This window comes from Platichthys flesus, chromosome 14 (assembly GCF_949316205.1).
Source record: "Platichthys flesus chromosome 14, fPlaFle2.1, whole genome shotgun sequence".
Classification (NCBI taxonomy): domain Eukaryota; kingdom Metazoa; phylum Chordata; class Actinopteri; order Pleuronectiformes; family Pleuronectidae; genus Platichthys; species Platichthys flesus.
The window spans coordinates 19,622,359-19,637,410 of NC_084958.1; the positions used below are offsets into that span (position 1 = coordinate 19,622,359).

At 41.8% G+C, this 15,052-nt stretch overlaps 3 protein-coding genes across 6 annotated transcripts; 2 read left to right on the plus strand and 1 right to left on the minus strand.

Moving 5' to 3' along the window:
* Positions 1 to 5,033: 5,033 nt before the first annotated feature.
* On the minus strand, positions 5,034 to 7,936 carry lrrc42 (leucine rich repeat containing 42). The gene is made up of 7 exons (XM_062404642.1): positions 7,548 to 7,936; positions 6,728 to 6,859; positions 6,518 to 6,639; positions 6,303 to 6,388; positions 6,109 to 6,222; positions 5,557 to 5,641; positions 5,034 to 5,455 (listed from the first exon to the last, which is right to left on the minus strand). The coding sequence occupies exons 1-7, from the start codon at positions 7,934 to 7,936 to the stop codon at positions 5,160 to 5,162; spliced, it is 1,224 nt and encodes a 407-aa protein (XP_062260626.1). The 3' UTR covers positions 5,034 to 5,159.
* yipf1 (Yip1 domain family, member 1) lies at positions 7,823 to 12,748 on the plus strand. 4 transcript variants are annotated; one of them, XM_062404646.1, is made up of 10 exons: positions 7,823 to 7,954; positions 9,177 to 9,285; positions 9,715 to 9,875; positions 9,965 to 10,045; positions 10,158 to 10,245; positions 10,330 to 10,446; positions 10,536 to 10,702; positions 10,840 to 11,022; positions 11,598 to 11,703; positions 12,202 to 12,748. In XM_062404646.1, the coding sequence occupies exons 2-9, from the start codon at positions 9,252 to 9,254 to the stop codon at positions 11,682 to 11,684; spliced, it is 918 nt and encodes a 305-aa protein (XP_062260630.1). In that variant the 5' UTR covers positions 7,823 to 7,954; positions 9,177 to 9,251; the 3' UTR covers positions 11,685 to 11,703; positions 12,202 to 12,748. The 4 variants fall into 4 exon arrangements, with proteins under 4 accessions (XP_062260630.1, XP_062260627.1, XP_062260628.1 ...); XM_062404643.1 differs by lacking the exon at positions 7,823 to 7,954 and adding an exon at positions 8,787 to 8,891; XM_062404644.1 differs by lacking the exon at positions 7,823 to 7,954 and adding an exon at positions 8,847 to 8,996.
* Positions 12,749 to 13,925: 1,177 nt separating this feature from the next.
* On the plus strand, positions 13,926 to 15,023 carry zgc:113691 (uncharacterized protein LOC503529 homolog). The gene has a single exon (XM_062404651.1). It carries the CDS (start codon positions 14,046 to 14,048, stop codon positions 14,802 to 14,804), a length of 759 nt encoding a protein of 252 aa, XP_062260635.1. The 5' UTR covers positions 13,926 to 14,045; the 3' UTR covers positions 14,805 to 15,023.
* Positions 15,024 to 15,052: the final 29 nt, after the last annotated feature.

The window sequence follows — 15,052 nt, forward strand, 5'->3', positions numbered from 1 at the left end:
ATAGAAACTAAACAATAATATTAAGTTTACAGTTTAAAAATCAATTTCAACAGAAGTCAAAATAGAATTGATAAAACCAGAAATAGGAAATGGAAAATCTTTTCTTTTTCTAAAAGAAAAAGATTTTACTTGAATTAAATTCATTTGAAGCTTTGTATGTAACATGTGTGTTATATGTTAGTCGTATTGTAAATGTCATATGGTACCTATTTGTTATTCTATCTAAAACGACTCACTTGTTCTATTCTTATATAAAAGAAGCCAACAATTTCACTAATTCTATGGTCTGTTGTGTGTTCACTGTATATATATTTCCATTGTTTAACTATTTTACTGCTCCTAAGAACCTAGACTCTGGTCCTGTTTACCTACGTAATGCAACTAGTAGTAAGTGTTGCGCACTGATCACAACACATTACACATGATGTTTCAGTCCTTTGCTTCAGGAAATGTTATTGAACTGGACTTCTTGGAATTTCAAATAAAACCCCTTGATGGAGGTTTTCTGTCTTGTTTAAGGGGAGGTGGGTTGAGATAGGCGTTACGCCGGGTTCACACCTGACGCGGAAGCGATGCCAAAGTGTGGTGTAAGCGCTAATCCCTAGCTCGCCAGCGCTTGGCTGTTCACACCGGACACTGAAGCCATCCCATCATTTGTTTTTTTTGGTGTTGTCTTTATACAACATGTTCCGAGGATAATTTTAATGTCATCCATGTTGAAGAACTTCTTCGCTGTTTGCTCTGTTAAATGTCGGGTGTCGAAGGAGGGGGCTTGGGCATGTGACTTACCCCGACCGCAGGCTCTGCTTCTCGGCCAGATCTTCGTCTCTCGCACTGCTCACCGGCTGGTTAGCGTCCCCCCTCGGCTAGCTTCCCCGGTAACACCCGTGCTATGGCTCGTAACGTAACCCGGTCTCCTCCTCCACCAGATCTCTGCCTCGGGGGGGGGGGGGCTATGCCATGTAGACCGATGTGACGTTAATTCTGGTTGTATTCACATTCTAAACACTCTATAATTATAGTTTCTGACATAGAGGAACCACAACAAATCGCGGGAGTTGTTTTATCCAAAGTTTTTGGGACGGTAGACACGCCAGATACCCAAATTAATGTGTAGAAGCAAAACCAAAGTGGAATTTTCATAATATGTCCCCTTTTAGAGCTGATGAGGGTGAACGTTTTGTTGGGGGGCTCAGATGGACAAAGACACTAGCCCCCCCCACAAAATGGCCCCAGACTGCCCCATCCCCTCCATCCCCCCCCATCACACCCCATCACATCTCTCTCAATTCAGGAGAGAGATGTAAATAAGCTCCTGAAGAAACTGAACCCCCGCAAGGCAGCTGGACCAGACGCCACACTGAGGCACTGTGCGGATCAGCTTTCTCCAGTATTCACGGACATCTTCAACTCCTCACTGGCTGAATGTGTTGTACCCGCCTACCTGAAAACATCCATCATCATCCCCGCTCCCAAGAAGCAGAGGATCACAGGCCTTAATGACTACAGACCAGTCGCCCCGACCTCCGTAGTAATGAAGACCTTTGAGCCCCTCGTGCTGACCCACCTCAAGACCATAACCAATCACCTCCTCGACCCGCTGCAGTTTGCCTACAGAGCCAACAGGTCCGTAGACAACGCAGTCAACATGGGACTCCACTTCATCCTCCAGCACCTCGACTCCCCCGGCACGTATGCCAGGATCCTGTTTGTGGACTTCAGCTCCGCATTCAACAACATCTCCCCAGCTCTTCTCTGGGACAAGCTGACACAGCTGAGTGTGCCTAAGCCCACCTACAGGTGGATCACTAACTTCCTGACCGACAGGAAGCAGCTGGGGAAGCTTGTCTCTGAGACCCGGACCATCAGTACTGGAGCCCCTCAAGGCTGTGAGCTCTCTCCTCTCCTCTTCTCCCTCAACAACTGTACCTCTAGCCACCCCTCTGTAAAACTTCTGAAGTTTGCTGATGACACAACCCTGATTGGATTAATTTCCAATGGGGACGAGGCCGCCTACAGAGAGGAAGTTAACAGCCTGGCTTTCTGGTGCAGCCAGAACCACCTGGAGCTGAACGCTTTAAAAACTGTAGAGATGGTAGCAGATTTCAGGAGGAGCACAGCCCAATATATAATTTATAACTCTATATTACTGGCACTGTCACCAATCTCTGCACCTTAAAACCGCACGTAACTCTTTTACTGTTTATATTGTTTATTTATATTGTTGTTTATATTGTTCGATATTGTTGTTTGTAAAGTGCACCAACCACACCCAGGCAATTTCCTGTATGTGCAAATATACATGACTATAAAAAGAATTCTGATTCTGATGTGAGCTGTCACATCCTTCTGACAGACGCTGCCTTTTTTTGGATTCTGTGACAAGAAACTCCTTGCAGGGTTCACTCTCACATACCAGGGGGGTTGCGTTCAGGACTTCTCTCACAAACTTTTCATCCACAAACCCAACTCTTGGTAATATGGATTTTACTAATGTTGCAGATTCACTTACGTTTCTACTGCAGTAATTTTCTGATTATATTGACCATTTTTACAGTTTTTTATTCTTGTAATGATGGTTCAACATTAAATACAGTGTAGTGAATGTGTTTGCATGGGTGCGACTTTATTTCAACCATTACACACCATAGATAACTTTTGCTTTGCAGTAAAACATTGCAGAGACTTATTAAGAATTGTGGATATATCAACGTCGGGAAATTCAATTTTATTTAATAACAGGCCCCAATCTACAACATTAGACAGAAAAACAGAATATAACACAGAAACGGCAAAACAATTTTCCACAAAAATAAAAACATTAAATAAAAATATATATATTATAAGAAATATATATGGCACTGAATCACAACACATTACGCATGATGTTTCAGTCCTTTGTCTCAGGAAATTTTATCCAACTGGACTTAAATAATAAATATCCTTGATCGAGATTTTCTGTCTTGCTTAAAAGGGAGGTGGGTTGAAACGGTAATGGCAGTTGTAAGCCAGTCCTCTGGTCAGGACAAATCCCCAAATAAGGAAACCTACAACAATGATCACAGTTAACAAAAATACTTTCAGCCATAGTGAATAAGGCTGTACCTCCTCCTGAGGAATCAATGTTAATAACTCCTCTTGCAGATTGTGATCACAGTCCTCAGCTTGGTTTCTGCTAAGTTCCATCTGGGCTTCCTCCAATTGGTCCTTCAGATCACGGGCTGATTTCCTCAAATCCTCTGTGATTAAATGCTGCTCCTCTATGGTTTTGTGACAGTCATCATTTGCCCTGCTTTGCTTGGTTATGAGCTCATCTTTATGGAGGATGAGCAAATCAGCTTCATGGAGTTGGCACAAAAGATTTCGCTTGCTTGTCTTTAGTGTTTCGATCTCTTTGAATCGTTTGTCACTCAGTGACTCAAGTTGGGCCAGTTCAGCCATAACGATGCTTTTCTGCAGATTCAGGACTTCTTCATGTTCCTTTTTATCTTGCAGTGCGTTGGTCAACTTTTTGACTTCTGACTTCTCCATCAGAGATTTCGACCGAGTCAGCTCCTCTCTTCTCTTAACTTCATCCTTGATGGCTTCCTTAGCGTCCTCTGATTGGGACTTAAGCGTAAATAACTCTGCTCTCAATCTGGAAATCTCTTTCAGTTGATGTTCATTCTTTTTCTCAAGTTCACAATTCCTGATCTCTGCTTGTTGAGCCTCATGTCTCAGACTTTCCTCTGTCTCCTGCAGATCATGCACTGACACATACAGAGTATCGTTGATTGTCTCCAGCGTATCTGTCTGCTTCTCATTTTCAGTCAACCTCCGTGATAGCTTCAAACAGGTACTGTAGTTGTAGTATTCCTGTTGTGTTGCCAACCGATTTGTGTTGTCCGTATTCAGCATCTGAATGTGGTTCTCAAATTCCGCCATCTTCTTCATAAGTTCATGACAGGTACTGCCCTTGCAACTTTCCTGCAGAGTCAGCATTCTTGCAATTACATTGTCTTTCTTTGTCTGCAGCATCTTAAATAGGTCCTCAAGTTCAACAGTCTTCTGTGTTAGCTCATAGTAGGTAGTGCAGTGGTAGATTTCCTTTCCATCATCCACTGTTTCCACCAGTTTTTTGTTCTCTGTCCACAGTTTCCCCGCCAGCCGCTGTAATTCAGCCAGCTCCTCATGTAGCTCTGGATTGGTAATACAGACACAGCTCTCCTCAAACATGGACGCGTCTGCACTCTCAGGCATGGTAATACTTTGCATTGTGTGTTATCTCTGAAGCGTTTAAACTGTCTTGTACCACACTGCTCGTAACACTCGTACTGCTGTATAGCTAACCAGTTACTTTAGATAAATGATGGTCATTCCCCTTGGTTCTTCTTCTTTGTTTGGTTATTGAGGGGCCAATACAACATCATAGGACTGTAGCATACACATAGACTGTATATATAAAGGGCATACATAGTCAAAGGACAGGGGCGCTCAATATCAAAGGAGTGGTACTGGTAATACAGGTCCTCCAGGAGCGGTTCACCAACACAGTGGACGGCGTAATGCACCATGATGTTGGCAATAAACCAAACAGTTTCAGTATACCTTCATACTTCCAAGCGATTTCGGTTGTTTTGTATAGATTCCTGCTAACCAATAATGTTATTAAAGTCATTGTCATCTAACAGTAGGGTAGATTTAGTTAATGAGATATTTGAAACCCTGTATAGATTTCTCAATATGAATGTTGTACTTTTTTCTGGATACTGGCAAACAGAGGAATAAAAGGCAATGAAGGGCTGGATGTTGATTAGGCTGAGGACAGGACATACTGTACCCTATAATATACTGAAATAGTTATACAGACACCCAATAAGATCATGTGAAGAACACTTTCTACAAGTCAGTCACAAACAATTTCAGGTATTTGTGTCAGTTGACCCTGTGCTGCATTGCTGCATGTTCACACACTTTTTTGTGCACCAGGCCTGAACAGGGTTGTATTTCTAAGCCTCTATATACAAAATCGCAAAAAAGGAAGTGAACAAATGTTAAATATTGAACTTTATTCAGAAAATAATTTTAAAAACAGCATTTTTGTTAATTTGAGTGTTACCTGTTATAGGACGTACTTGAGCTATGCTCTACTCTTTGGGAAATATCACGTGGGACATGCCTCAATAGCTATTCAACAGTTCAAGGTCTTCTGCATTAACAGCTGATGAGGGTGAACGTTTTGTTGGGGGGCTCAGATGTGAGCTGTCACATCCTTCTGATTGACGCGGCCTTTTTTTGATTCCATGACAGGAACTCTTTGCAGGATGATTTGTCTTGTGTGGAACCTGTTTCTCAGGCATGTGATAATTTGATGCAGGTCGGTAGAAATGCATTCTCTCCCTCTTGTCCTCTTCTTCACTCTCACATACCAGGGGGGTTGCATTCAGGACTTCTCTCACAAACTTCTGCCTTCCGACTACACAGCAAAAAGACTTTCATAACTAATTCATGTGGAGTTACAAAGCTCAATTTCATTTACCAGTAGTAAGTCAGAATGTCAAATGAAAGAAGACTTACAAAAGCGTAGCGCTGATGTTCTTGATGCTTCAATTTTTTTCTGTTTTGGCATTTGGGCGGTATTTGTTTCCCACTGGTTAACCACCTGGAAACAAGATAAGCATTTGTTAAGATGATGTGCAACACACTGGGCATTGAGCCTTTACTCAACAAAAGGAAAATTAAAAGTGAAAGGTGAAGAGAAAGCAGGGAAGACATGAACCCGACCCTTCCAGAGGATGCATGCAGAATCACGAATGGGCTTTTTAAGGAGGTTTCCCACGTGAACAACGCAGGTGGAGTTTCTTTGCTCTGAAGCGTTCACAACAACACAGTCAGAGAAGTCAAGAGAGCTTTTGTTGATAAGGGTGTTGTGCTATAAACAAAAACACATGATCTCCGCAGCGGAATAAATACATTATGTCCTACCTCTGCCTGCTGTGCCACACTTCTGTGAACACTTCTAAGAAGAGAATCGGAGAATCTCCCCCTGCATTGTTCGTGTTGATACATCCTCTGAAGTACATGTCTGTCACTGGCTGTATACTTCTATCAGCACCTGATGATATGTACCTGTTCGGCCCAGCCTTCTGTTTTACACCTCAAGTGATCGAAGAGGTCCAAAGGTTTCTCAGAACGAACGAGTCCCAACAGCTTCCATATGGTCTTCTTCCAACCTGCATTGAGCTGGATGTATACATTCATTTTATACATCGGCATCACAATAAGCTGCAGCTAGGTGTTGCACACAACCATAATTGGCTTACCTTCAAACTGGTCCCAGACACGTCAAGTTTTTCCAGTTTTGGGAGGCATGTGAGGTATCTAAGTGCTCTCTCTGAGATAGGGTTATCTGGACGAGAAAAAAGAATAACTGAGCAGCTGTTTAACAAAACATATCAACTTATTACTGGTTTGAATTTGATGGTGGTGGTATTTGTGCTACCACTATGTGGGAGCTGTTAATATTCTGGTAACAAACAGGAAACATCCAGGAGCTGAAGACGATCAAGTCCCCTCCTCATCATCCGGACGGGTGCAGTCAGTCTTTGTAAGCCAGCGTCCGACAGACTGTTACCACCGATGGAAAGATGAATCAAACTGCTGAAGATGAAAGACACAAGTGTTAGTTGATCTATTTCTTAGATTCCCCACAATGCTTCTTTGGAATAGAGAAATCACTGGTTATTACTTTGCCAATGAGGTGGATGTTAGATGATGGAATATCTCATGATCGTCACCCAGTCTGCAGCCAAACAAATCCAGTGACTTCAAACTGTGAAAGGTTTTAATTTCATCCATCCTCTCGTGCAGGAGTGGAAACCTGTGGAAATGAAAAATGAAGGACATGAAAAGCAAACCCACTCAGTAAAACTATTCTGGCACAGTCACACACAATTTCTGAAATGCTGGCACATTGGCAGTCCAATCCTGACAGTCCCCATCTACCACACGGCCACTGTAGGTTCACATCCAGATTACACTTGTTTTCCTAGATGGCCCACGTTTGTTTTGGTATACCCGGGCCAGACTTTAGCTATTTGCTTTAAGCTCATCTTTATTTTATTTGGGCCACCAGAAGTGTTGGCTACATTCTGATTATGGCACTCATAACCTATTCAAATTAACATGAGCAAGTTATAGCGACATAATGGCAGAGTAGACCATTTTGCCTCACATTTTCTCAGACATTCTGAAGTAAGATCTTCTGAAAATTGACCTACAGACAATGAGAGTCACCATGAAGAAGTGTGAGGAGAAATATCTGTCACCTCTCAAGGATATTTAAAAAACAATAATATGTAATATGAGGAAGTTATGAGTGCCGTAATGGAAAAGTAGACAACTTAAAATACATACATATAATATTCCATTTCATTGCACGTGTTGTTGTTTTGTGTTGACATAAAATCAAATGTGTCTCTGGACTTTTTCGCTTCAACGACCTTTACCGTAAGGTCACAAATAGATAAGCACATGACCTCAGTGGAGAAACGTAGACTTCGACTCGCCTGTTCCGCAGACACAGGGATCCCAGCACCATCTGCCCGTACGCGTCGCTGAACAACCGCAGCGCCTTGGGAGAGACGTCCGTGTTGGAGAACGCACGGTTCTCCACTGCGGCGGCGAACAGCCGGTCCCCGATCTGCTCGGGGAAGCCCACCAGCGAGTCCACGTGGTGGATGTTGTGAGCCACGAACAGCAGCGCCAGGTCGAACAGGGACTTGGTGGTGTACCGCAGGCTGCCCTCGGAGTTGTAGGTGAACACGAAGTGCTCCTTCCTCAGTACCAGTGGGTTCGTCCTCCGGCAGGACGACGCGGGCTTCGGCTGCGACAGAACGATGTCACTGACCCGACGGAGGTTTCCCTTTTCTCGCACGTAGACGGGGCCATCGTCCATTATTCTGTCCCTTCCACAGTGAGGACACAGCAAACACACCGCTCATGCACCTTTAGCTAGCTAGCTACCTGCTAAACACGTCAAAAAAGGACAAATGCTCACTTGCTAGCAACCAGACAGGAGAGTCGACTTAAGCTTCATATAGACAATATACACAGTCTATGGTTAAAACCGATTATTTCATTATTTGCTAGCTATTTGCGTTTATTTACATGTATAACAAGATCCTGTAGTTAGCCCACCCGGCAACTTCAGAGACCTCTGCCCGCCATGCAAACTTCAAACTAAAAGCCCAGCTACTCATAATAAACAATCTCGAGGTGGAACTGTTTCTTTATTTGGTCACTTAATATGTATTTTCTCTTATGAATAACATGCAATTATGTTTTTGTCTGATTTGGGGTATGTAGGCGGGGGTCCCAAGGAACAAGACGATTTATTTATTTATTTTAATATTTAATATGAGCTAGTTTTGATTTTAGGTATATAGGTGTATGAGTTTGTATTTGTGTATAAATATATGCATAGCCTTATTTTAATTATTTGTATTGTGTTTGTTATTACATATATGTTTTGTTAATTATATACAACAGGCAAACATATTTATAGATGTATATAAGTTTAGTAAAAGATAATTATTAGTTACTGACTTTATTAAGTGGTTTATTTCCTCAAGATACAAGATACGATAAACTGTAAATACTACTTTTTTATGTTTATTTATATTCTTTGACTTGTTTGTATAATGTCGAACTAAATGCAAATAAACGAATGACTCAATTAATATAATATGCTTGTTTCTGGGTTACTATTAATAACTATTAGTAATTTATGATTTTAACTCTTATTTTGAAGAGGTTCAGAAGCAGGAAACCGGCTTGTTTACATGACACGAATACGAGTTTCCTGGAGCCGAGAGAAGTGAAATGATTTCCCGAGTTTAAAAGATCAACAGGTACAACTGGCTTCGTTTAGAGGAACTGATCCAAACTAACATCTGGATTCCTGCTCGCAACCGAGGCTCTGGTTGTTTCCTCTGCTGCTGATGTTGCGATAATTGGCGAGTTGTTGTTGAGCTGTCAAGTGAGAACTTGCTAGCTAACTAACTAGCTAGCTAACATATAACGTGCGTGTTTCCCGGTGTATCCCTCTTTGAGCTCAGCTGTTTTATCCGTATGACGATGAAGGGGGTGGATAAGCCTTGGAGCTGAAAATGGTTTACGTTTCGTTTCCTCCACAGTTTTCTAAGAATAAAGTTGTTGCCAAAAGTTTCCTGACAGACGAGCCTCTGGAGTCTGAGGGTGAATCCGTTTAAATGGCGACAGCAAAAGATCCCTTTCAGTTCCAGGGTGAGTGTCCTCCACAGTCTCTCTGGTGTTAAGAAGTAATAATACAAACTTTATTCACGTAGCACCTTTTAAAACCAAAGATGCTAGATTCACAAATTATAACGATATAGGATAATATGAAATTGTTAGTAAAATTGGCCATTCGATTAAAAGTGAGTGTTAAAGGTTCATTGTGTCGAATTTAGTGACATCTAGTGGTGGAGTTGCATGTTTTAGCTGAATACCTCTCACCTCGTCTAAATCATACACACTGGACATTTGACAAGTAGCCAGTGGCGTGATGTTTATTTGAATTTAGCTGCTTCCTATTTATAGCTTATGCAAACACACCCACCTACCCATTTTGTACTGTGTTGTATCCGCAGCAGCAGTTAATCCATCAAAACACGCGACAAATAATTTCCATTTTGTTCCGTGTCATGAATTTAGAATTTGAAGAAGCTGGTAATCTGTTAGAAGCCAACAGAGATGCAACCACCATTAGCATTGAAGACGATGACGTCGAACCTGAGAGGCAGAAAAGAGCTGCTGGTTTAAATCCCAGTGGGGATGATGATGAGGACACACTTCCCTATGACGACCAGTCAGAGGTCTGCACAAGACGAACACTTTAAACAATCAAGTCTTGTTGCATAAAATGTAAACTTGTTGTCTCATTGTTCTCTGTTTTCTATTGAAGCTTCTCTCCGGGCAACAGAAAAGTGCCCCTTTCTGGACGTTTGAGTACTACCAGAAATTCTTTGACGTCGAGACGCATCATGTAATAAAATCACAACTTTTTCTAAAGACTTTAAACCCGTATGACAACAATATCATGTGCATCGGAACAAATGCAAGTTGTCAATCTATTTAGGTAATAACTTTTCTTCCAGGTGAAGGAAAGAATCCTCGGGTCAGTGCTGCCATGGCCTGGAAAGAACTTTGTTCAGGTCCACCTTCGAAGAAATCCTGATCTTTATGGTCAGCACTCTTCATGCCCTGTTTAGAGGTTGTCCAAATGTGCATGTGAACTGAAGATCTAATGATTTATATTTGTGTTTTCAGGACCGTTCTGGATTTGCACTACCCTTGTGTTTGCCATTGCCATCAGTGGAAATATATCCAACTTTCTGATGCACTTAGGCAAACCAAACTACAAGTACACCCCTGAGTTTCAAAAAGGTATTCAAGTCTCACTTGACAGTAGCAGGACACTTTCCTTAAATTATTTCTTACAGCTCTTCTACTTTAATATATTGTCTGTTTTCCAGTGACCATTGCTGCAACAGCGATCTTCACCTATGCCTGGTTGGTGCCTCTTGCCCTCTGGGGTTTCCTGCTATGGAGAAACAACAAGATCATGAACTTGGTGTCATACTCCTTCATGGAGATCATCTGTGTGTACGGATATTCACTTTCAATTTACATACCTGCAGTGGTAAGACATGAACAACTTTCAGAATCAATCATTTTTTTTAAACATCTTTACAGTTCAAGTAGAAGAAAAGCTTGGAATACATATTATGAAATGGGGCATTTACACACAATATAATTCACTTTTGTTTCCTCAATAAGGTCCTATGGATTCTCCCATTTGAATGGTTGAGGTGGTGCACCATTGTGGTGGCCCTCTGCCTCTCCGGCTCAGTGCTGGTGATGACGCTCTGGCCTGCCGTCAGGGAGGACCACCCAAAAGTTATCGTGGCCGTCCTGTCGGCTGTTGTGTTGTTCAACGTCCTGCTTGCTGTTGGTTGTAAGGTAAATTTGCTCCAGCTCTGATTCTACATAACGTTTCCATGTGGACTAATTGGAGAGATATGGAAAAAGTATCCGTTTGGGGAAATAAGATACAGCTGTTCATCACGGTGTAGATAACAATGATTGACCCACTCCGTATTGTCTCTAGTGATCTCAGTAGCGTGGCAAGGCTTTGAACCTGCTCCTCTATGTCACTCACATTCCAGCAATTGTGCGTGTCTCTCCCTGTGTGCATCTGGGAAATGACTTCACCTGAGAGTGTCACGTTAACTCACACGAGTCATACTCTCTTCATCGGAAACTGTGACTGTATTTGCTAACGAGTGTGACAGCGGGCTGTTAGTGCACCTCTTAAGGTCAGGCCTGCAGCGGTGTCCTGTCTCTGCTCACGCTCATGTAATTAGTCTCCAAGCTGTGTCGGACCAAGATGAATGCATAACACTTAACATTTGCTGCACAGTTACTCTCAGATACTTCAGCTTGAGCTTTTGCCTGATGGGATGTTTCTCCTAGTCATGTAATTGCCCCTTTGCCAGGTTCTTTTACTGATTTTTTTGTTTTTCCTTGGTTTTCAGGCCTATTTCTTTAGCCGACCAGAACCAGCACTACCAATTGAAATTCCAACTGCAGCAGTGGTGAACAAGACATCATCTTTGACATGAAGGCCTTCGACTGGTGAAGGTAAAAAATACTGACACAGAATCTTTTAAAGCCTTGAGGCTATTGTACAAAAACTCTAGTAACACAATTCCTGATTCATTCTGTCAGAGCTGAAACCTGACGTTACACAACTGTTCCTCGTATCTCTCTCTCTTTCTCTCTCTCTCTCTCTCTCTCTCTCTCTTCTCTCCCCTCTTTTCAAACCATCTCTTCTCTCCTCCCCATTTTTCTGGGGAAAAAACGTTGGGTTTCTATATACATTTTAAGATCTTGATTTTCTATATAAAATGCTCTTGAGGCAATGTCTGGCGCTATACAACCAAAATTGAATTTAATAATTATAAACCTTGTGCTCTCTCTTGACAATTTTAATTTGTCAAGAATATTTACCACCAACATTAGCCTTGCGTTGGCTCATGTTATTATGATTTGCTGGAGCTGAACATCTGACACCGGACTTCCTGTACATGATTTCTCCTTCCCGTAGCATGTGTCATTCTTTTTCTTTCTAAATGGCAGGTTCTCCTGTTGCCTTATCAGTGAGAATCGGGTTCCGGAGGTGATGAAGTCATTGGTCGTCTGGATTTCACCTGCACTGGAACATTCTGGCTCAAGACCTTAAAACCCTGTGTGTATCCTCGGTTCAACTTTGTGACCTTTGAAAATGAACACTGCTACAAGTATGTTATTTCTCATTGGATGGGTTCTGATTGTCTTGACACATAAATGGGCTATAATGTTACACAACACGGGATCTCTTTTAGTATGTAGTTGAAATATTTAGGTATTTGCAGTAATGTCACTGCACTATTCTACAATGAGATTAAGTTAGTGTGTTTGTGTACAGAACTTTCTCTATGAACAACTTTATAACTTCCAAGGGTCAGACTTTTTATGTACTAAGTTATTGTATTTGCTCTAACTGACATAACCATAAGTGCCCTAAACTAAGGCCAAAGACCAAATCCTGTAACTATTTTTGTAATTAAGTTTTTTTTTTCTTCTTCACTGTTTGTGATGAAATTGAATTTGTATTCAAAGGGTAATAAAATCAAACATGATCTTTTCGGGACACAATTTTCTTGAATGAATTTGTCAGTGCTATGACTAATAATTAATTAGTCATAATTAATTCCAAGGTCACTTGGTGGCGAGTTCCCATCATTCATTGAACTATATTAACCGATTATTTGCATGCTGGCTTTGCCAATATTCAATAAGTAGTTTAAGAAATCTAATTATTCACTTAGTTGTTATATGCTTTTTAGGAAGATGTAAGCTACTTTCATGTAATTGAAAATAAGAATTTTATTGTCCACGAAAGTGTAAAATTGTCTTTTGCTCACAAATAAACTAGTTTAGCATAAGGACTGGAAACAGGGAATAAGATATAGTCGATTAATCTGTACATTTGACAAATTATCCAATGATTTTTGCCATTGGAATAGAGCAAATCATTTTGCATACAGGCAGAGATGTTCACTATCACTTTAGTGTTTTGTGATTTAGTTCCCTAGTAAGAAATTTACCCTCTGTAATAACAACAAGTTTAAATCCTTGTAAAAATGTGTCAGGACTGTGGTATATTTGCATTATATTAATACTTGAATTACCAGAGAAGACTTTGTTTGTTATTTTCTTCCAGTGAACCTAAAGTCACGTTTGATGTCGCACAACCTCCTGTGTCGGCAACATGACTCTTCTCTGCCCAGCTCCTGACAGCATTAAAGGCTGCCAGGAGCTTTCAACAGTTGGACATTTTAAATATTTAAGGGAGAGATTGTAACTAATAGGTTTAACTTTAACTTGTCAAAGAGAGCGTCCAACTTAAAAAGTAGACATTTGGCTGCCGCTGCTGTTTGTTCCTTGCAACTCATCCATCTTATCTGTCGCCTGGTCGAGTGAATTGAGAGAATCTACTGTGTCGCAGATCGCCTGCAGTGGAAAATGTTACTTATGCATGCAAAGCCGGTTTCCAAAGGTAAACTCTGTGTGCTCAGCCCCTCATATGCAGAGGACTTAGGTTTAGGTCAGGGTTAATATTTCCATTGATTAACACGGGCTTGTTTTTTAGTTTAATTAAAAAAAACAGTAAGAAAACTGTGTCACTTGAAACGGTGTCAATAGAATGGTGGTGCCCTAATTAATGGTCATTCAAGCCCCAGCTTAGTGTTACACTGGGGCTGACTGTCAAGCAGGTTACCCTCTAAAAGGAATGTCACCCGCGTCAGTCCCGGACCTGCAGGCAGCTGCTCGTGCTTGTGGATTTATTCGCCCAACTCTAAAGGACTCTTTAAACCGCTTTCAAGAATAAAGAGATTATTGTTGTTTTTTTCATTGTGATTAGGAAACCTTTCTGTGGGATGGCCTCCTCAAGTGGGAAAGGTGAAAAAGTGTCCAAATTTGAGACTTTGAAACTTTTGGAGAAATGCAGCAAGGAACGAGACGACGCCATGCACAGGGAGAGCGCTCTCAGGGAGAAGCTGCGGCAATACGAGTCAAGGTGGCGCTCTACCGAAGCTGTGAGGCAGAAACTGAAGACCTTCAGCGTGGACAACAAGGAGCTGAGGAAACAAGTGAAGGCTCTTCGCACTGAGATCGGACTTGAGTGCAGCCCCAAGTTCAACGGCAAGACCACGAAGGACATAATCAATGACCTGCACGAGAAGGAGCGCGACTGCAGCTCCTTGGTGGAGAAGGCCGGGAAGCTGAGCCTGACCATCGACGAGTTGACCTCAGAGTTGGCGAATACAGTCACTTCGAAAACTCTGTTGGAAGACCAGGTCCAGTCGCTGCAGCAGAACCTCAAGGACATGACCAACAATCAGCGGCGTCTGCTGAAGTTGTGGGAAGACAAGAAGGCGCAGAGGGAGCAGCTGGCCCTGCCGGCCATCGCACAAAGGCCCGTGCAGAAACCATTTGTCGAAAAAACAACGCAAACCGACATGTCCATCAGCTCGTCCCAGAAGCTACCGGTCAACGCTTTCGAGACCAAGCCGTTCAGCCGGGACAACGACAAAAAGACTCTTTATGATAAACACACTTTCCCAACGTATGCGAACGGCTATCATCACGACAAGAAATCTTTTGTGTACGATGACACGAAAGGGATTCAGAACTGAAAGAGATACAGCCACTAACACTCTGAAGCAAATAGGTTAATTTACAAGTATCTGACTAATGTTTCAGACAGGAAAGCAAAGATATAACTTTAACGATTAAAACATGGTTGACGGCTCCTGGTGCAGTGTGTAAATTGATCTTGTGAGAGTGTTATATACCAGTATTTATCATTCAAATGTTTAAAGTTGACCTTATGACCTTATTATTTTCAGTTTACACTTGGCCAAAACAGTTTGAATCTAATATA

Excerpts from the sequence above, each read along its gene's own strand:
- zgc:113691 (XM_062404651.1), top strand. The coding sequence starts at position 14,046 with ATGGCCTCCTCAAGTGGGAAAGGTGAAAAAGTGTCCAAATTTGAGACT.
- yipf1 (XM_062404646.1), top strand. The coding sequence starts at position 9,252 with ATGGCGACAGCAAAAGATCCCTTTCAGTTCCAGG. Across the intron at positions 9,286-9,714 it reads AGATCCCTTTCAGTTCCAGG|AATTTGAAGAAGCTGGTAAT; the intron begins GTGAGTGTCCTC and ends TCATGAATTTAG. Across the intron at positions 11,023-11,597 it reads TGCTTGCTGTTGGTTGTAAG|GCCTATTTCTTTAGCCGACC; the intron begins GTAAATTTGCTC and ends CTTGGTTTTCAG.
- lrrc42 (XM_062404642.1), bottom strand. The coding sequence starts at position 7,936 with ATGGACGATGGCCCCGTCTACGTGCGAGAAAAGGGAAACCTCCGTCGG. Across the intron at positions 6,223-6,302 it reads TGTCTGGGACCAGTTTGAAG|CTCAATGCAGGTTGGAAGAA; the intron begins GTAAGCCAATTA and ends GTATACATCCAG. Across the intron at positions 5,456-5,556 it reads AACATCAGCGCTACGCTTTT|TCGGAAGGCAGAAGTTTGTG; the intron begins GTAAGTCTTCTT and ends TTTGCTGTGTAG.